General features: G+C 40.0%; 2 protein-coding genes across 9 annotated transcripts in view; one reads left to right on the top strand and one right to left on the bottom strand.

Annotated features, from left to right (window-relative positions):
- The window catches only part of LOC126872253 (cilia- and flagella-associated protein 251-like), an 88,835-nt gene that overhangs the window by 13,124 nt on the left and 54,480 nt on the right, over positions 1–21,231 (bottom strand). For both annotated transcript variants that reach the window (XM_050631963.1, XM_050631964.1), the window contains 6 exons: positions 10,015–10,082; positions 7,412–7,601; positions 3,785–3,875; positions 2,451–2,710; positions 2,124–2,237; positions 1,425–1,838 (listed from right to left, as the gene is read on the bottom strand). In XM_050631963.1, the coding sequence (XP_050487920.1) occupies positions 1,425–1,838; positions 2,124–2,237; positions 2,451–2,710; positions 3,785–3,875; positions 7,412–7,601; positions 10,015–10,082 (1,137 nt within the window). The remainder of the gene's footprint in view (positions 1–1,424; positions 1,839–2,123; positions 2,238–2,450; positions 2,711–3,784; positions 3,876–7,411; positions 7,602–10,014; positions 10,083–21,231) is intronic.
- Positions 18,008–21,231, top strand: part of LOC126872244 (RING finger protein nhl-1) — a 61,619-nt gene continuing 58,395 nt past the window's right edge. The window contains exon 1 of one of the 7 annotated variants that reach the window (XM_050631944.1): positions 18,008–19,095. The gene's annotated coding sequence lies outside the window, so the exon portion shown is untranslated. The other 6 variants (XM_050631940.1, XM_050631948.1, XM_050631946.1 and 3 more) reach the window with 6 other exon arrangements.

Genomic DNA, 21,231 nt, shown 5'->3' with positions numbered 1-21,231 from the left:
TGAAATATGAGAATTCTTATTCTTTTGGTGGTACTAGAACTTTTTGATTTTGTCACTTAATTATTCGTCGTATATTTGTCCACTGTAGCTAGCACAAGTAACGTCTCTATAATGCTTCTCAAAATGTAAAAATAAGAAGAAAATGAATTTATTACACAACCGTTCTATGTTAAACGTTTTTCTACAACTATAAAAATCTCTTTCGTTCGCTAAAATAAAAATGAAAATTGAATTTGCTTGTATTGAAATATAAAATTTCGAAGATAGCGGCAAGGTTAAGGGAAGAAGTTTTAGAAGACACAGCACGTTAATCCGATATTTATCAAGCTTGCCCGACAGAGAAGAGAGAGAAGGTAAAAAAGAATTTATCGATATACGATAAAGTTACCTAACTGGACGAATTAATTCGACGTTGATTAAACAGCTGATTCTTCATAATCGCTCGATTAAATGGATTACTTGCTGTAACAAACTACCGACCGTGGATCTCTCGTAAATAAGAAAAACGCGAACCTCTTCCACTCTCGGCCGTCAAACAAAAGATCGACTCGCACTACTTATAAAACGACAGATAAAAATTGTTTCGAGAGTTTCTCGCTTAGTCGAGAGTGTACCGTGTCGTCAGTTGCCTTGTAATTCACGGAATACGACCTCCGTGTCCGGTTATTGCGAACTCTTTCTACTTGTCGCGCAAAAAACTCGCCGCCTTGTGCGCCGCGTCGACTCTAATGGAGCTTGAAAACCCGACAAGAAACGAAAAATCAAAAGGCAGACGTTTCGAGTCGAGACACGAACGATACAAATTGGAAACAACGGGAGAATGCGTGAAAACATGGAACGAGGAATCAACAAGAACCTCTGGAACACAGGGATGTATCGAGCAAATACAACACAACGTACAGAGACAAAACAGTCCTTTCGATGCTTTCGGTAAAGCTTGACCGTGTTCGTTCTCGTTTTCTATCAAAAAAAAAGAAATGGTTCACTAACTGTTGATCGATCTATAAATTTTTACATCGAATGTTTTTCTGTGTAAACAATCGAGTTACGAATGGCATGGAACACAAATAGAAATGTGTTTCGCTTACTAAATATTCTAACGAGTACTTTACTCTGCTTTACATATTTTTCTATATCGTACGATTTCTATGAAGTTCGCACGCTTAAATTTCCCAAAAATGCACAAACCTAAGTAGTCTGATAATAACTGAACTACAAATTTTGAGGTGTATGATGCACGTAGCACGAAATCTCCTTAGAAACACCCACAATGGAGAAGTTTAACGAACAATTGATCTTTCTGAAGATCAGTGCAACGTGAAAAAATGATTTCCTGACAGATTTTCCTCCAAATCAGTGCAATGTGGAAAAGAAATCTCCTAGCACCTCTTAACAATCTAGAAATGTAGCGGCAGTAAACGTACTTCTGCAGACACTGATACTTTTGACGATTCCTTCAATGGTTCCCTGGTCGACGTAGCTTCCTGCTCCTCCTGTTCCTCTCGTTCTTCCTGTTTCTCTTGCTCTTCCTGTTTCTCTTGCTCTTCCTGTTTCTCTTGCTCTTCCTGTTCCTCGTCGACCGTGACTGTTTGTGGTGCTGATTCATGTGGCGCGGTATAAATCGGGTCACCCTCGGACTTTTCATTCAAAGAAATCCCGCTGGATTTCGTGCCACGTTTCCCACTTCTCCTAGGCTTTCTACCCTTACGTGAAATCCGTACAGATTTCGGGCTCACTAATAGTTTTGGACGAGGCGGACCCTTCACTTTGCCAAACTTGTCCAAGCCTTGCACCAGGAACGTTGTTATCACCAATCTACCTCCAACTTCCTTGATTGCCTATAACGCAAAACATCTTTTCAAATTGTTCATTGCCTTTTACATAGTTCACTCAACTTCGATTGCACGTGTATATTAAAATGTACAGAATCTATTGGGTTGGCAACTAAGCGATTGCGAATTTTGTCAATACCATCTAATGACAAAATCCGCAATCACTTAGTTGCCAACTCAATATATGAACTGTGCAATTTTCTTCGCAATTATCAAATGTCCGATTCTTTTAATATTTTAGCGACAAGCAAGAGACAAAAGGAATAGTTCAAGGTGTCATGGGGCTATTACCAGATCGGCAGTGTCCTTCCAATGCTTATAATAGGATCGGTAGATGGTCGCCTCGTGCGTAAAATTCTTTAGAAATTCTCTCATCTCTTCCTCGGTCCTCGGTAAGGGCAGTCGCTGCAAAGAAACTCCCTTTTTTATAACGGTTTACGGGGTGTAAACGAAAGTTTGGAAGTTAGGATGAAGAGCGACGCTGTTCACGGAAGGAAGATTGGAAAGTTTAGAGAGACTTTTGCTCGAACGATCGGTCTGATTCTTACGGGATTGCGAGAACTGGGCGTGATAAAGCTAAGCGCCTGTTATCTTTAATGACACCAGCAAAGCTCTTACTTCGAACGGCTCGCTGTCATCCTCTTCCTCTATTCCTGAATGCTCCCATGGTGTGCCTATGGGCCAAATCTTCGCGAATTCTTCTTCGTTTGATCTTTTCGCTGTTAACATTTCTCCCGATTTCGTTGGTGATGTTTCTTCCGATTCTTCTTTGAATGTTTCTCTCGATTTTGCTTCTATAGTCTCTCGCGATTCTGCTGTTAACGTCACATCTGTAACTGTTCTAGCCAGGGAAATTTCGCCCGTTTCCTCTATGGTTCCTGTAACAATGATATGAATGTGAAACGGAGGATGATGAAATGACAAGATACAATTTGATTGGAAAATCATATTAAACAATTATGTAGTACTGATTTTATTTTCTTTGTTATCGTTTTACGAGAATGTCCCGATAAGATTGATCTTAAGGAAATAATATCTATACGTGCAGTGAAACATTGGCAAAAGCCCAAACAAAGACAAACAGATCAGAATTATGCGAGACTGCGAGTATAATCTCCAAAATACGCTGTAAGTTTTTAGACAAATAATTGGAATTATTTTAGTTTTTGATAAACACTTTGCGTTTGACGATTAATTTCTCGTTAATTTATACACTCATTGTTGATACAAATCTAAACATAGCTAAAGTGTCGAATTATTTATAAGCTACAGTATAAATGATCTTATAACTCACAGACGTTTCCTTGAAGAAATAATTCTCACAGTTTAATCGCGTGTTAATATCGCGTGTTAATATCGCGTGTTAATCATCCAAAATGAAGGACTTAGATTACGGTTTTTACACGGTATAAGCGGCAGAACTCGGTGGTACTCGTCTTAATTAAATCGCGACCAGCCCTTCTCCGGTTTGTTTATCGCGGTGAAAAAGTTGGACGACAACGGTGCTTTGTTTCGCCCGAACAGGGCGGGAAGAACAAAGAAAACTTCCTTCGTCCCTTCGAAACCGTTTATTCCTGGCGTTTTCGCCGTCCCATTGGGAGAAATTTAGTGCGCAATAACAGGTATACATTTAATAGAATTACCTATTAAATACAGAAAATTCTAAGATAAAGCCTGCTGTCTGGCAACAGCTTCGTATGCTACGTGACGTCGTAAAATCTGTTTAGGGCAGCGTAAAAGCACTACGTGACACCAACGCGAGGACAATGACCACACTTTTAGATTTATTTCGTGATAAGTGCGACGCCAACCACTACGGTATGCGTTTTCGGAATTACGGCTATCTCGCTCATATTTTCCCACTAGTTTTACGTTGCATTGCCCCGAGATGAAAACGAACGAAAGAAACACGGAACTCATAGACATCTACGATTAAGTTATTCTTCTTCTACCTTGATCGAAATCCTCGACTTTACGAGGAACTTCTTCTTCTTCCTGATCCGCCGCGACTTCGCTCGGCTCGATTCTTGGCTGGTATCCATCCTACCAACAGATAATTGAGACAAAGTATCGTAGATTTTTGGGGAAATTTAATAAGGTAAACGCGAACTGACCGAATAATTGACACATGCTATTGACTATGGGTATTAAGACGCTTTAGAAACATTGAGTAAGTCTGCAGATTTATCAAAATAAAATAAAATAATCTGGGAATTATCTTTAATTGTACTTATATACGTAAGAATAATTTTCTAATTAAAATACGTTCGTCAAAAATGAGTTTGTCAAGTAATGAAATACTTCCACGAGAATCTGATACTATCAGGTTTGACAATTGCATGCGATACCTTCATCGTGATATACTCCTTTAAAGAATAATTTAATCGCACCGTAATGTTCCATTATGCGTGGCAATGATAATTCCAAAGAATAGAATCATTGCAGTCGAATTTATTTCTAATTTTGTAATTAAAATACATCTCGCCAAAGTTAAAGGCAAGTGTACAGTTAGCGAAGCAGATCCTTTCGAACAATGGTGTATTATCATAAACTATCGTATATACATTCGTATACAAACAGATGTTGCTTCCCCTGGGCCCTGGCCTGAAGCAGTGCGAGTTAATAAATCTGTAGGACGCGAGAGAAAAGTTTCTACTTGCACGATAAAAACCGGTGAATGAAAACCGAGGAACTAGTTTTGCATATCGAACGGTTTGCCCTTTCATTTTCTTCAAAATTCCGCTTAACCCTCGACTTCGACGCGTATGATTCCCCCAGATTATGCGAAATCTCAAGCAAAACCTACCCTCAGCTAATCCTGAAGTTCGGCAAAACTTTAAACGCAGATGGTAGAATTATGGACTATGTCTATGAAAGTGATGTAATTTATAGCCGGTCGCAGGATGGAAGAACGCAAAAAGAAGAACGATTCGTTCGCCGTGACACGAATGGCTTGGAAGTTTGGCCCGTGCAAACAAAACGTCGCGCGATTAATGCATATTAAAATGAAAATTAAACTCGCTTATCTTCCTGCCAGCTGAGAGACGAGGGAAACGTGAGACGGCAACGGTTGCCTCGAACTGCATACATCGATCGGCGGACAGTTTAGAGTTACGTTGCAAATACTCGCTTTCGATTAGGCCGGAACTGCTAATCGTTTGCGGTTTCTGTTAATGCGTTTAAGCCAAAGAGCTCGATACAATCAATCCATGTTCTGTTTACGAGGTTATCTCGACGTCAATCAACCAGTCACGCGATCCTCCATGTTAAAATTCATTACTTTTACATTGACGTACCGACCTAATTTTAATACGTTCACCGTGGCCCTGACTTTTTCCACGGCCTGGCTTCTCTTATTAAAACACGAGCCAGCCCATTGCACTCCCGACTAAATATATTACAGTGAGCTACGATTCATCGTCCAACGTCCACCGTTTCGACTAACTGTTGTCCTCAAGGTCGACCGCCCCTGCGAAACGACACAGCGACATATACATATGTATGTATGCATGTGTGTGTGTGTGTGTGTGTATCTGTGACGTACAAACTTTTAAAACGACTACCTCGCTACGAAAAAGTCACTGGATACTGCGGAAACTAATATCATCTGCTATTTAATTATTCTAATTGTATTTATTTTTCACGTTATATTTTTTGTTTCTCATACGAGGAAACAATACTTCTATAAGTATTCGAATACGTACGTACTGTAGAAGACATTTATGCATATATCCATATTATGCGCGTTACGTAAAACGTATTAAAACTTCATTAGCAGTGTAATGAGACACGAGTAACACGATTACTTTGGTCAAATTTGAAACCGACCAGGAAATATAATACACAGTTTACAAAACATTTGCTGCGGACGTTCATTTAGCGAAACGAATATCGATGTTTATTAACATAATGGATAATTGAATGTTTAAATAGTATACTAAATATCTCGTAGCTTCTACAGTACATTCTCGTGTTTCAGGTATTAACAGTATAATAATAACAATCGTGTTTCGTTACCGCGCCAATGAAACTTCAAAATGTAGCGTACTACGCGTAATATATTCATGAACGGTGTCTACGAATATTCGTGTGTAGGAACACGAAAAGAAAGAAACAGAATTAAGTAATAAAAAATGACGGAAATTATGACATTTCTGCCAGACAGGCGACCGTTCTTAAACGCTATGCGGCGATAAGTTTCTATCTCTCCTCTTTGTCTCTCCATTTTTCTCTCGCCAAGTTACTCACAAGAACCATGTCGGGAAAATCGTGTATGTGTGTGTGTGTGTGTGGCTGTGTGTGTGCGATGGCCGAGAGAGATTTAAACGCATTCCCTCGCCGTTGAAGCATGCAGCGTCGTGTATAAATCTCCGGCAAACAGACTGAAAAAGCGCACAAACACCTGAGCTTCGAGACAACGTTGCCTTCATATCGTACAGTATAACGAAAGCTCAAGGTTAAGCGACTAGATGCGATTCGCGTAAATCACGCTCCTCCGTGCGCTTTAACTTCGCTAGGAACACGAGGAAGCTTTGACGAAATTAAATTTCCGATGTTTAGACGCGCCAGCGAATTGCCGATTCTCCGCAGTCGGCTTCTATCCATGATAAAGGGAATCGGAAAATTTGATAACCGACGATATTGTTTGGGGAGAAGATGAAATTTTCAACAGCTCCGCCATCATCGCCTGTTATAAAAAAAAAAAAACACAAGTTCGCGTCGAGTCGATGAATTTTCATCGGGACAGGTATACAAAGTTTCCCGTACTTCATCGGCAATCTCTGCCGGGGATCGTCGTCCATCCGTTTCGATATGAACACGATAGCTAAACTTGTAATTTACGTTGGAAATTTGAAATTCGTCGCCGGAGCTACGCTCGCCATGTCGGAATTTCATTCGGCGAGCTTTCACGACTTTCCAAGGTATTTACGCTGGCTCGTAACGCGTATCGTTCGTTTAAATGGCTAGCTAGGCTTTTGTTAACGATACTTCTGCCATATCTACAGCGAAGATATAACCGATTCGTCGTATTCGTTTGGCGAACGTGCGACCAAACAACCTTATCTTTTTTCTGTCAGCTGGAAATTATCGAAGAACGATATCCAGACGAACTCGAGCTCTTGATCGATTCTACGAATGCGAGTAGTAACCTAGTACATTTTTCCAAAATTGTTCTCTTATTGGTAATTGCAATCGTAAGCAAACCTAACTCTGCTTATATTGATAACGACATTAAATTGCTATTGCTAATAAATCGAAGTGTCGAAATTTTGTGTTGAATAAATGTTGAATAATGTTAAACAATGTAGTGGAAATAATGGCTTTTGTATCTTGATTTTGATACGTGAAATTCAATTTATAAAAGGAATAAGTAACGTAGAAAGATAATGCATATAAAATGTATACTTTCATGAACGGTTATATTTTCACTGTAAGTAACTATGAATGAATTTCGGAATAGAATCCCCATTGCGTGTAATGGCGTCCATTTCTCATCGCCCTCTGTCCCATCGCACTTTGACATAAATATCTAAGATCGGTCTGACCCGGAACAGGTCGTTACACGGAACAAAACTTACCTCCTCCTGTTTCAAGGCTTCATCGGCCTTCTGCAATTCTTCCGCGAGCCTTATAACAAAATCGATGTGAGCACGTAACCACTTCTGCCATTCGTCGGCAATTTCCCCGATGTTCGTGAGCCAAATAGACCAGACACGCAGCTTTTCCGATGGTACGGCGTATATCCGCTCCATAGACCTCACCACGTCCCTGCCATTTCGACGCATTATGTCATTTCAATTTCTCCATAGTCGAAATAGTCTATCTTTTGCCCCAGTCTCTATTTTGCAAACTCAGAAAAAATTTCTCGCAGCAAGAGTCACCGAGGAAAAATTCCGTGCTTTCTCGTATTTTCAAAAAATCCTAACTTGAGGTAAATCGATTCGTTCTTATATTCACGAGATCGACGTTATTTTCCCATCAATTGAATAATATTTATCGAATAATTGGAAAAATAATTGGAAAGGGCATGACGCAAATCGAGGGTCAAACAAATAAATTTGTGTTAGCGAGATATTGCGAAACTTTTTAGATTTGTTCTAAGAGGGAAAAAGTGTCCCTTAGCTTGAGGTGTCCGGATTACACAGTGGCAATAAATAGCAGTTCGAGGACCAAGTCCAAAGAATTGTGCAAACAGCGAAGCCAGTGCGAACTGTGTGGAAAGTTCGTATACAGGACGTTTGCTTCAAACATAGCGAAGTTTGCGTCAAACGAACAAATCGTGCTCTTCTCCCACAATACGATTATTTATCGCGTTCTTAATCTTTAATGTCCAAAGCCTTAAATCATTGCCGATAAATTATATAAAATTGTACACATGTATGTATTATATTTGTTGCTAAAAATGCCGATATTAAATCCAGCTATAAGTTTATTTGCCGATTAAAAGGAAATTTCATATTATCAACTGCTTTTACTGAAGAATGGAATATTCTGAATAAAACAGTTGAATACGGTCAATTTTTAGAATTGATTGATAAAATCAATAGTATAACAAAATGGGAGAAAAATTAATTAAGGCAAAAGAATAGCACGGGAATAAAGCTGAATTTTAATTTCCAAGGGAATGCACGAATTTCTCGACGTAGAACATAAAAATCTGTTTCATTAGAATTAAATAAAAGGACCCTGCTAAAAGAAGCTATTATATAATATATCGATCGGGAATTATTAATTTGACGTACCTTTAGAATAATGTCACACACACACGCCCGCTATTGCGAGCTATTAATTAATTGGATTAATTTTATAGTTAGAAAGTGAAACGAGTAATTCCGAAACACGAATTTATAATTCTTCGTTCAAATGAATTTCCATCGCTTTTAATGGCAAGAAAACTTTCCAGTTGCAGGAATTATTTCTACTAGAAGCAAGATAACACCAACAGAGGAAAGATCCAGAGAAGCAAGATTTCCTTTTCCACAAAAGGTTTTCGTTAATCTCGTTAGCAAGGTCGAATAAAATTAAGCGATGAATATGACTTGATGAAACGTCAAATGACGGAGCAGGTAAGAATATTAACGCACCGATGACGTCAACAGATGAGAATAACTACATTTCAAAAATAGAAACGATCCTATTTATAGCGTTGCTCTTAAGAATGCAGAATACTTAAAAAGTGGAAAGTGTTATGAACGAACTCGCATCTTATCATCGAATAGATTGTTCGTCACACTGATTCAAGCTAAATAAATGAAACGTTCGCGGATAAAGTTGGTCAAATTAGGTTAGATAAAACATTGCACAAGTTTACTCAGCGTAACAACGTAGAAAGATGTTCGTACGTTCTGTAATTAGAAAGAATCCGTGTGAAATCGGCAAATGCCCGCGACGATTTCCTGTTTCTCCTAACAGCTTCGATTTGCGTCATACAACCTACACTTTAGACTAAAATTACGGTTCAGCGATCATGAAACTATTTCGAGATCGGATTCACGAGTAGCACGCACAAACGCCACTTTCCTCTTGCTGGTATTTTTCTAGGCCCTCAATTTCCACATTTGTCGGCTAGCTTACGAAAGTGCTCGATCGCTTTTACGAATATATCGCGTGTGCTGTACGATACGCTTTGAAATTTCACTGACGCCGTAACGAGACACGTCTGTCGTAATTATATTTATTTGTGACGAAATTTGATCTGAAATCTTAATCTGAAATAGAAATTGCAAAAGACACTGAAAACATATGTTCAATAAAAATTTATTGTACGACATAAATAGCCACTTTAGACATAGAACAAGCGTTACAAATGGCTCCATTGAATATTAAAGATTATTTAAACACTCTTGTAATCTCTGCGAAATATATGTGGATTTCCATTAAATATCTTGTAACTTTTATATACATTCTCGGATTCTTTTCAAATTTTTCCATTATAATGGTGGCAGTCGTGTCTCGTTATAGCACCACTGAAGTTTCGAAACGTTTTATATAACAACTTTCTGTGAGTCGCTGAACACACGAGACGAAACTAAACCAAAGTAAACGCGATTTATACGTGGACTGTTTATATTTACGCGCGCCTTCTCTAATAAACGAGAAATCTAAACAAAGAAAAATGTAAATTTGTTCGCGTAGGTGTTACGAAAAAAAAAACAAATAGAATTTTCCATGATAAACTTACAGATCCGACTTGGTTTTTCGAATGTCCTTCGCCTCGTCCGGTGGCAATTCCTGATCCTGATCCTCTTTCTGAAAAACGAGAACGATCATTTCCCATGTGCTCCGTGAATGTTCCAAGGGGGTTTGATTAACCATAAAGCAACGAAATATAGCCGTGACAATCGGACGATTGGTCAAAACGATTTTCGGTGGAACGATCAAGTTTATGGGACACTCCAGTCTCAGTGTAACTGGTATAGCATTGCATTCGGTATCGCGGATTGCCGCTAGATTAATGATCATTGGCCTGCCAATTCGTGATGTGTGTTATTAATGACCGAGAGACGCAGGAGAAACTAGGGAACTAAGTTTCCAAACGAATGACCAACGATTCCTGTAACCACGTTCTAAAACAGTTGATGTTCGTGACAAATATCACCCTCGTCAAGCCTTTCCACCCTCTGAATATCGTAAGGAAAAATTTACAAAATTCGATATATTTTTTCATGTTTTGCGAACCTACAAAAATATACAGCGTATACGTAACGCATAAAAATACACAGTGTGTATGGAGAAAAAATGCAAAAAATTGTATCGAATCCTCTGTCGTATTTGTGCGACGATGTTTCAGATAGTAACGCATTCTACGATAGACCGAGGAGATTTGTTTTTGTTAACGAGTTAGTTATTTTACGGCATCACAATCGTCGTTTCTCTTAAAGAAAAAATCTCGCATATACGGCGTGATTTAATCTGATAACAATAGTAACGAAGAAAAATATCGATACGTATATTTAATTATCAAACTAATTTGGAAATGATTCGCTTTAAATACAATTAGAGTCTGTCGGGGAAAAACGAAAGGCTCTAGAATATTTATCTGTCTCGTCGAAAAGGAGAAGAAAGCGAGGTTTAATTTAGTTTTCGATTCTCGTAAATTGAATTAGGATCTTCAGAAGTATTTAACACGACATAGTGTTATCCACTTTAATTAAAGTAAACACGGTTATTTTTCCAACGAGAAAGACAAATTGATAGAAAGAAGTTTAGTGACGCACAACGTGATAATCTTGTTCCATAAAACTGGTTAGTCGTTAAGTCGCCAGGCTATTCAACGTTATAAAATTAATGAACCGAGCTGGAGAACATCTCGATTACGCGGACGTTTGTTCGCAAATATCCACGTTAATGAATTTTCATCGAATTCGTGGCAAAGAACGGACAATGATTGCGGCATTATGCTAGCGAGAACGACGAGATAGTGAGGTAATGTCTGATACGTATATGGGACACCGCACATTACCCTTTCCATGCATACGTGAGTCAAACACAGCAGCAAAGCGGTTAGCTGAAATAATAGCTCGTATAATCGATGAATATACATTAATATTAACATTAATATTATCAGCAGATTTATTTATTTTTTCAATCAATATTTTGACAGATAGAAAATTATGGATAACTGGATGGATCGAACTGCAAGGATTTATTCTTTGAAATTATCGTAATGTCACGACAGAAATAATCACATAACAGAAATTGACTTTTAAAAGCCGATATGAAATGACAAAATCGACGTTTGCAAGCGTTTAATCTTACGTAATAGTTTAAGATTCTTATGGAAATATTTTGTTAATTGACAAAACTGCAAGGACTTTATTGTTATCATAGCTACGTATAATGTAAAATATTCTAATGTGCAATATTCTCATGCAATTAAATAGATTTTTAAAAATTAATATGCGATAATATGCGGTAATACCTCGTGTTAGGACCATGTTTTTTTCACAGATAATTAAATTTATTTGTTAAGTCTACACGTTTCATTAGAATATTCAGTATCGCTTTTTCTAGTAGTAATGAATTAACCACTAACTTACGCATCCTGATAAAATTTTCATACTATCGTCACACATCAACCAAAGTATCCGAATAATCATGAACTCCGTTCTAAAAGTCAGCAAAAATCACGGTAAACATTATTTTGCTGGTTTACGCGTGCACATAAGATGAAAGATGGTTCTCGATTCTCCATAAACGAACTCGCGCTCGATAAACTGCCCGATTGTTAATTTATCGTCGTACCAGCGTCTGTTCTTCGACGATATTAATCTGTTCTGATCGTAAAATAGATACATAAATCTCGTCACGACCTTAGGAAACGATATTAAAACTAAAAAATGGAGTCGTAGTAATCGGAAGAACGATGCAGAATGTAGTAGGACGCGAGTGAAAAATATGGATAGCGCGTGTCATTCGCTGTTAATTACATAACTCTGTCATGGCAGAGATATGAGTAACTCGATAGTAATTAACAACACGACATAACGATGATTCGGCGGCGAGACAAGATTAATCAGCCGCTTTTGAAAGCAGGCTGTTACAATAATTAACCAGGCATCCGTGGTTCAAAGCGACCGACATTTTTTCCCCTACTTTTTCCCTACTTTTCTGCTTTAAACTATAAAAATAACAGCAATACGTACAGGCTCAAAAGCTTGTACATTTTTATGAATATGGTATATTCATAATGGTTCATTATGCGAAATATTTTAAACCATTAGCATCGTTACGAGGCTCCATTATGGTAATTATATTGGTAAAATTTCAAACAAATTTGAAGATACACATAAAAATGAGAATATATTTCGCGGAGATGGCAAATGTGTTTAAACAATCGGACATTACGATAATAAACTTCCATACTCAATGGAATCAACCGCTTTAACATTTATCGTATTCTCAAGATGCTTGCGTTATCAAGAAAACTTTTCACCTGGAAGAAAAGGGGGAAAAAAGTGGTTGGAGCGATTACGAGGTGGCGGCGTGTTTTCAACGTGAACGCAAGGGTCCGTAGCACCACGACAGATAGGAGTCGTGTCGACGGTGAAATAAGTCTGTTGTTATAAATATCACGCGGACGATAGCAAAAATAGCTGCCAGGGCCGTGACAATTGGGATGTTTCCCGACCATCTCGCGCAAATATTGCGGCAAATATAAAAATCCTTCGACGTATTATCATGTAATATCATACATTAAAATTCACCTGTTTACAATCACACGAAGCGATATCAGATTCGGAGAATCAAAAGCGTGCTTGACTTCTTTTCCACTGTATTATTCAATGAGAAAAAAAAAAGAAACATGATAATTAATGGCGTTGAACAGGAAACTAGATACACGAAATCTAAAGCTAGTTCTTCAAGTGTATCAAAACGCGCTGCAACTTCATCCAATTGAAATAAATCGAGAGAGTTTAACTTTCAGTTAATACGCGTAAGCGGCAAGTAACGGCGAGGGCGCTTCATTAATTATCCTTTGGCTAACGAATGTTGCGCGCAGAGAGAACGGGCATCGCTCGATCATGTCCTTACCTCGGACGATTATTAAAAGTTGTTATTCTTTTAATAAAAGTTACAAACTCTCTAAAGAAGATAGTACGCGGCGGCGGCGGCAACGCAAATACGAATAATTAACTTTCCCATCGCGCCTCCCTTCTCTTGACCCACGCGCAATCGATACTCCCGTGAAATTAGTTGGCGATATTAATCCGCCGGCTTCCTCTCGACAGTCGTAAATTTGCAGAATTCCCAAAATACAGGAACCGACTGAAACCCCGATAATGTTAAACTGCAACTGGCGCCTTCGACCGCGAGAAAAAGCATCGAACATTCCAACGCCTCTTTCCCTCTATTTTTCCCCCGTTTTTCTCATTTTTTCTTCTTTTTTTTTATCTTTCCTTTCTCCAGCCAAGGAATTCCACGTAGAACTATCGCTGGCCTGGAGCCGGGGAATTTTTTCCTCGCGTGAAAAAATGCAATTTTCGAAAGAATTCCGAGAAGATGCCGGCCAGGATGTATTTTCCTATCATTCTTCTACACCCTCGAAGAATGAAAAACACCTCGATGCGCATCGTGAGCGAATGCAGGAATTGTTGGTTAAACAGACGAACGATTATCGATCGGGAATCGTAAATGAGTATGGCAAGGACGATGTAAGGTGGATTCGCGATGAGATCGTCGGTATAATTGCGGCTCGTTGAATCGAAAGAGTCTTCGTTTAGGTCATGTAACTTGATCAATGTTTCACCTTCCTTAGAAAGTAGAATATCTTATCTGCCATTTCAAAAGATTTAAGAAAATTGTATTTTTTTTTTTTGTTTTTATTTTATTATTATTATTCTGCACGAAGTAAGACGACCGTAAGTTTATTTCGGATAGTCTAATTTCATAGCTTCGCGTGATCTCCCTCTCCTGTCGCTTCTCATTTCTAGTAACGGTGAAAGGGTCGACGATCGGGTTTTTCCGAGAAAAATCCCTGAATCTCTTTCCGCTGAATTTTCCGTGCGGAACGCGAGAAAATCAGTTTGGTAAATTTGCTAAAACGAGGGAACGTGTGGTCCACGGGTTCATTTCGCCGTTTCAACGACGACAGACGAATAGACGATAAAACTCACGACTGAGAATTCTCGGGGCAAAAGGTGATTTATCGGCACAGTATTCGGCATCGATCGATATCGTGGCAGAATGATGACGTGAAATTAGCTGCAGCGCTTTACAAATCGCTCCACCATCGAACGATCAATCCCATTCTTTTTCCCCCCTGTACTTTACGTTTCTTTTTCACATTGTGTTCCACACGATATTAACGAAAAATGTTTTTCGTCATTACGCACTTCAGTGACATTTCACATTTTGACATTTTAGTATTTTTTCTTTTTTTTTTTTTACCAGAGAGGGGAAAATTAAATTTCTTAATAGAATAATAAAAGGCTCGTTAGCTTCTCGAGCTTCGACGAGCTTTTTGCCTGTAAATCTCAATTCGCTACGTCGTTAATCAATCACGTATTACCAGAATTTATACTGTCAAATATATATGTTTTTCCATCCTGCTCATAATTTTTAAAATATTGCGATAATTTGACATAATTAATTTTGATCCTCCTTTTATTAAAATTCACCTTTTTCCTCGACAACCAACATTGAAAGAAAAAAATCAAATTTTTCCCCTGTCACGTTCATACGTCATATTCCATTAATCCTTGTAAATATTTTATATCGAATCGTTGTAAAAGCAGATATTCCGAAAGTTAACTACAAAAGCGAAGCTCTAACCAACGAGCTTACAGAATAGACTGCTTTCGGTCGCAAGTATCACACGCGGAAATTGCGGTACACTGAAATTCCGAGTCGGAATGAATATTTCCTTGTCGATGATAAATTGAATGTCACGCCACAGGGAATTTTTATCCCTACTGCATATAACGTATAAATTATTCCCGACTGGAATTTCTAATGCAAAATTCGCGTGATTTATATACGAAGGTGGACGATAATAAAATTCAGTGGGAATAAACGATGAAAAAATAACTTTAAAAAATTCGTCATAATATCAAAAAGAAAAGAGAAATCTACAGATTTGTATCTTCTACTTTTTTATGAAATTAACATCTCTAATGAAACTTGGTTTCTGGGATAGACGAGAGGATGACTGGAAACGTTAGAAAATTTTCCCCGCAGAGCATTTCTCTAGTGAGTCACGTTGAGTTCGTTTATTTATCGCAGCATACGAGTAGACAACTAATGAGCCACACAAGCGGGACTTCATCTTGAAATTGCAACGGTAATCCCGTTAAGTGGCCAGGAAATTATTTCGGTCTCGACTAAATTTCCTTTTGCTTTGCTTCGTCCTCGATATCGTGGCATGGATTAAACAGTGGCGGAAATATCGATTAATAAAAATTGATTTATCAGCATCGTGGCAAATAATTGGATAGAAATTTAAACACTAGATTCTCACGTTATGAAAGGTGGAATTTCCGAAAAAATCTTCTGATATATAGTGGAAAGAATTTTTTCTCGAGGTCATTTTTTTTTTACAACATTCCAAAATCATCGGTATTCTTATAAATTGATCTTGTATATTTTTTTATAAAAAAAAGTGCGTTTTTTTATTCTTCATATAAAAACTTTAAGGTATTCGTGTCTGAAAATTCTTAACTTAAAAGATATTTCATAATATATCTTCAGATTAACTTTAAATGTTACCAATATAATCACGACGTCCGTGTCCTCGTTATAGTGCTAGTGGATTTTTTCAAAGTTTCCTATAACGCACATAACGTATTCATAAAAGTTTCCCATAGGAAATGTTCAAATATCCCCGTAGATTTTTCTATCGCGATAATAAAGAAGAAATTTTGCTTTCCTTAAACGACTCGAATTTCCGAGACAATCCCAAATGCCAAGATCAATGTTACACGACTTTGCGTCATTATACAATCGACTGCCAGAAAGCGAATTCAAATACAGTATCAACATGCAAAGAGCACGCAAAGAACATGCAAACACACATCATGTTTATTCAGTTGAAAGTTTCTTAAGATGACTAGATCAACTTTGTTAATCTCTATCGCGTGTTTTCTCCCTAAAATTAGAAGCGGCACACCAAGATTGTATCTCTCTGCTGATCATCTAACGGTTAGTTTTATTTTTAGACAGAATGGTTGTACATTTGTGACTCAGAAGCTCCAAAAAACGATCCGTGAAATCTCTCATCCGGCGCGGTATATAACGGAATAAACGTTTTAAAATTACGTTTCAACATGCGGGATAACGGGGTCCGATGCACAGCAACGCCAGGCCAAAATATCGAGCGCCAATTTCGCGATCGAAAACGTTTCTAGGTTTTCATAACGGAAACGAAATTTCAGTTGGCTGTTTCGTCGTTGATATTTAACCGACGACAGTAAACCGAACGCGACACGGAATTTCGTGACAATTCGGACTAATGGCGTGGCTGTCGAATCGATAATAATTCAACATTTAATTACGATTCTGTCATTTGAACAGGACGCGATGCGTTCGGCGAGAGACCGCAAACTATACGCGACGCGGAACGTTGCGGGCGTCGCTGGTATCGGTGTATCGTATCGAATCGGAAGATAGATCGTCGTGTCAGCCTCGAAACAAAGTCAAGAGCAGACCGTCGATATTTCATCGCTGGTGGCCAGCTCGCTGAAAACAAAACCGCGAGCCTGCCGCGTCTGTTGCGTCGCCGTTCGATGAATTACGCAAGTTATGCAATCGTTCTGACCAACAGGAAAAGATCGCCAAGTATTTCTCCTTGAAAGATAAACAGCTATAACGTTTGTCGGTTAGACAAGATAGAAAAAGTTGGATGGAAAATCGAAGCATAGATTCCCGAAGTGTGAATCGCCAGTTGATTTTAGGTGGATCGTATCGAATGTTCAAATACGACGATAGTTTACGTGTTCATTTGGACGAGTTTCACTCGTCGAGATTCGACTAAAACTCGCACGAGAATTACGCCTCTGTATAGTTTCTGTATAGTTTCTGTCAGCTTGTAAGTCTATATCAAATCAATTTTGATTCGTTTATTGATCGACAGTCAACGGCGATTACGTCTCGGATTAATCATTTAGCCGTTAGTTTTAGTTAATCAGTGTAGCTTAAACGTGTAACGAGTAGGTTACACTTGGCAGTGTGTGTAAGGGAAACTAGTTTCGTGGAAAGGCGGTGTGATATTCCGTCATCTATTACAACGTGGTTTTGAAAGGATGAAGATCATGGATATGTTAGGATCGTTAGTAGGTCCTATAAGTCGCGAGTACCCACTTTGTCATCTTTAAGTCCTTTCTTCGTTGGTGGCAATAGATTACGGTCGCTTTAACGATTCTGTCGTCTCTCTTTGCCTCTCGCTACTGGCCTTCTACGCGAGATAGAATGTCTGTATTTGGAAGAAAACATCGCTACGACGGGATATATCAGTGAGAAAGGAAGGTTAAAACGACGAAAAAGAGGCGCGGTTGAAACGAAAACTTCTCTCCATTCTAAATGGCCCAGCGACTGACACAGAGGATATTAAAAGATCGGGCTTATCTCCAAAGACGCGATAAATCTTGGGAACTTTAATCGAGCGAAAGTTGCAGTTGTGTTTGTCGCGATTTACTTCCAGCAAATTTTCTTTCCACCGAAGGAAGAATAGTTGGACAATGGAATTGGCTTCGGAGAAGGGAGAAAAAAAAATGATCTTAAAATCGTGGGAACTGCTCGAAGCTTAATGAAGTCGAAGGTGCACGAGTGACGAGGTTGAAGAACAAGGGTTCTCGATGATTTCCGGCTAATCGACCGCGTTCACCGTTTTATAAAGATCGCAGAGAGGAAAATGGCTTTTTCTAACAATTATTTACCGATCAACAAACTGATATTATCGGCAAACCAACAAGTTAGAATTTTACAACTTTAAGTTAAATCAGATAATCAGTCAACTAGTAAATTGTAAAATTTCATTCCCTTAATACCGAACTTGTTGCCGTTGCACAAGTACACGGGTCTAAATTAATTGAAAACAGCTGCGAATAAAATGTTACGTTAACGCAACGTTGGCACCAGGTGGGTTGCTACTACTTCGTTTGGTCCTGAACTTATTACCAAGACCAGTATTCGAACATCGCCGTGTCCACAAAAATGAACAACAACCACGAGTCCAGAGACATCACCGTTAATTACGAACAATTCCACGGAACGATCGTTATTCGTCACTAAAAAATAAAAAAAAAATAAAAATAAATGTATTGATCGACAAAAGCGAAATCGTAGTCAAACGAACGACACGAGGAAGCCAAGTACGAGACGCTGGTCGCACTTTCGAAACGCGATTCGGTCTCAACCAAACGATCCATTTTTATCCACGATGGTCGCGAGGATGGCATGCAAATTTCGAAATGCCACGGTGAGGTTGAAAACAATCGTGGGTGGTCGAAGTTCAAGGACGGTGTTGGAGAAAAAAGTGCCCTCGACGGCGAAGTGACCAGCACAGGGGGCAAAGATGACTGAGAAGAGGACCTCGCCATTGGCGTGCACGGGGATCGACGGTGTTCAACTCGACGTAGCCCGTAGAGGCATGGACGAAGTAACGGGAGCAGGTGGAGGGGTGCGAAAGCTCGGGCAGAGGATCAAGAAAAGACGACGAAGAGGGAGGAAGAGGTGGCGGCGGAACAGAGCGGCGAAGTAGCTAGCCAGAAATAACTAATAAGACATTCACTCTAAGACGGGCGGCCAACCGGCCCGGACGAACGCGGTGCGTCTCGTATAACTTCGTAATCGGGCACCTTATCACCCCCTCATCAATACGATAACACCACACACTGTTCGTACCTGCGCGAAACAACGGTGACGAGAAAAGCGTGGCAACGGAATATCGCTAGACACACGCGTCTGTATACACACAGTGCCGTGGAAACCTAGTCGCGTATCATTATCTCATCTCTTAGTGTCCTAGTTTCTGCAAAGTGCCTGCTACTGATACTGTTGTAGCCTTCTTTACTCCAGACACTGTTGATTAAACGAAAGAAGCGTAACCGGGCAACCAACTGATCGTAGAACAAAAAAAAAAGAAATAAAGAGAAATATTTGAATGAAATTGGAAAAAGGAGAAGAAAAGAGAGAGAAAGAGAGTGGAGCAAGGAAAAGAGAGAAAGAGACTGGAGAAAGAGAAATTTCAGTCAAGTATATCACGTGTGATATCGTATCGTATTGCATCAAATGCGAATCAAGTGCCGAGAGTGAAGAATTCGATTCTCGTACTCGTGTGCATCGCGACGTTAGTTCCGTCTTCCGGCCAGGATATCCTACACCAGCTGGTGCTTACGCGAGAAACCGACGAATCCGCGATTGGACCCGAGGCTCGGACGCGAGAGAGGATCTCTTTTCGCCGTCGCCATCGGCCGTCTAATTTTAAGTGTTAGATAATGCACACCGGTGCGCACCGGTGCGCTCCGTTACTAAAACGGTACAGCGCCGGCGATGCACACGCTCGCCCAGCGCGCACGCTCGTTCACGCGCTACCATTGGCGTGGAAACGCTTGCCCGCGCGCCTCACGCCTTGCCACGCGAATCGTGCAAACGCGAGGAGAAGAAAGCGCGAGAGAAAGAGAGTGAAAGCGGTGAAAGGTGCACGGTGGTGATGAGTTTACGCGCTGCGACCCTACTCCCTTTAACGAATCCCACAGGAGACGCACGGGACCGGGAAGCCTGGGAAATCTCGGGGATTTCGAACGTATCGAAAGTCGGGACTTTCTCCTCTGTACCCGAGGGGTTTTCGTAGTATTTCAAGTTTCGACTTTCCAAGCTCTAAACCGTTTCATAGCGTGTCCCTTGCCCCGGGCTGTTTATTATTTTACAACATCTTTCCCTTCCCTCGTTGTCTCTGGAGACGGCTTATTAACGTTTCCTTTTTCATCTATGTGTATATTCTCCCTGGTGGCAGACACTCGATAGACTCTTTTAGAAATGGATCCTCGGATAGAGAAAACTCGAGGCTTTCATCACCGCGAGAAGAACTTCAGTTTTCTCGATCTTTTTACCACCGGATTCGAGACACTGGAACGGTTTTCCCATCACCGCCGTGATCTCTCGTCCACGTCTCTGCCTCTTCGTTTTCTCATCTTTCTACGCCGTTAAAAAACTCCATACTGCTCGTTTCCACGAGCAAGCTTTCCGCTCAGCGCAGCAGATAACTCTTCCCTTTTTCTGTATCGCTTCTCTCTGACCAACTTAACGACATCACGATCGACTTAGTTTTCATCCGTGGCCCGATGTGCGCTTAATTGCGATTTATCCTCGTTCTCAGCCGCTTTTCACGTACCACGATCGTTCGCCAGTTTCTTTTTTTTTCTCGTCTCGTCTCTCTTTTCTTTTTTCCACGAGCCCAACCCCTGTTAGACCAACCGTTTCCCTCTTCGTCGTTTTTCTATCCGATTCGCCTTTCTTTTTTTCCGCTTTTTTAACCCTCCCTTCTATCATTCTCTCGCTCTATCCGTCCGGTTTCCCTTCTCTTCGTTGCTCCGCATTCGCGCAGCTTCTATTCCTTCTCCGCGTTTCTCACGTCCCGTCCTTCGATCCCACTATCTTCGTCTGTCTCTCCGTGCTCTAATATGGCCGGCCGGTGTCCAATTACTCGCTTCGTTCTCGCTACAGTTTTTTCACGCTCTCCACGACCGCCGTGGCAACGAGGAAAAGATCCTCATCAAGCGTCGCGACACGACCTTTCATTTTCTGCTTTTTCTTCCGTGCCGCGGCCGCCCATTCACCCACCCTAAACCTCCCTTCGTCCATTTTCCTTTTTTCTATTTCTCCACAAACTCCTTCCACGTCGCTCCTCTTCGTCGTTCCAACGTTTCGCCGTGTCTTTTTCCGAACGGCCGTGCCGAAGATC

The sequence above is a fragment of the Bombus huntii genome, chromosome 13 (assembly GCF_024542735.1).
Source record: "Bombus huntii isolate Logan2020A chromosome 13, iyBomHunt1.1, whole genome shotgun sequence".
Taxonomy (NCBI): domain Eukaryota; kingdom Metazoa; phylum Arthropoda; class Insecta; order Hymenoptera; family Apidae; genus Bombus; species Bombus huntii.
The sequence above is the reverse complement of the archived record's forward strand: the minus strand, read 5'-3'. Positions and strand labels throughout refer to the sequence as shown.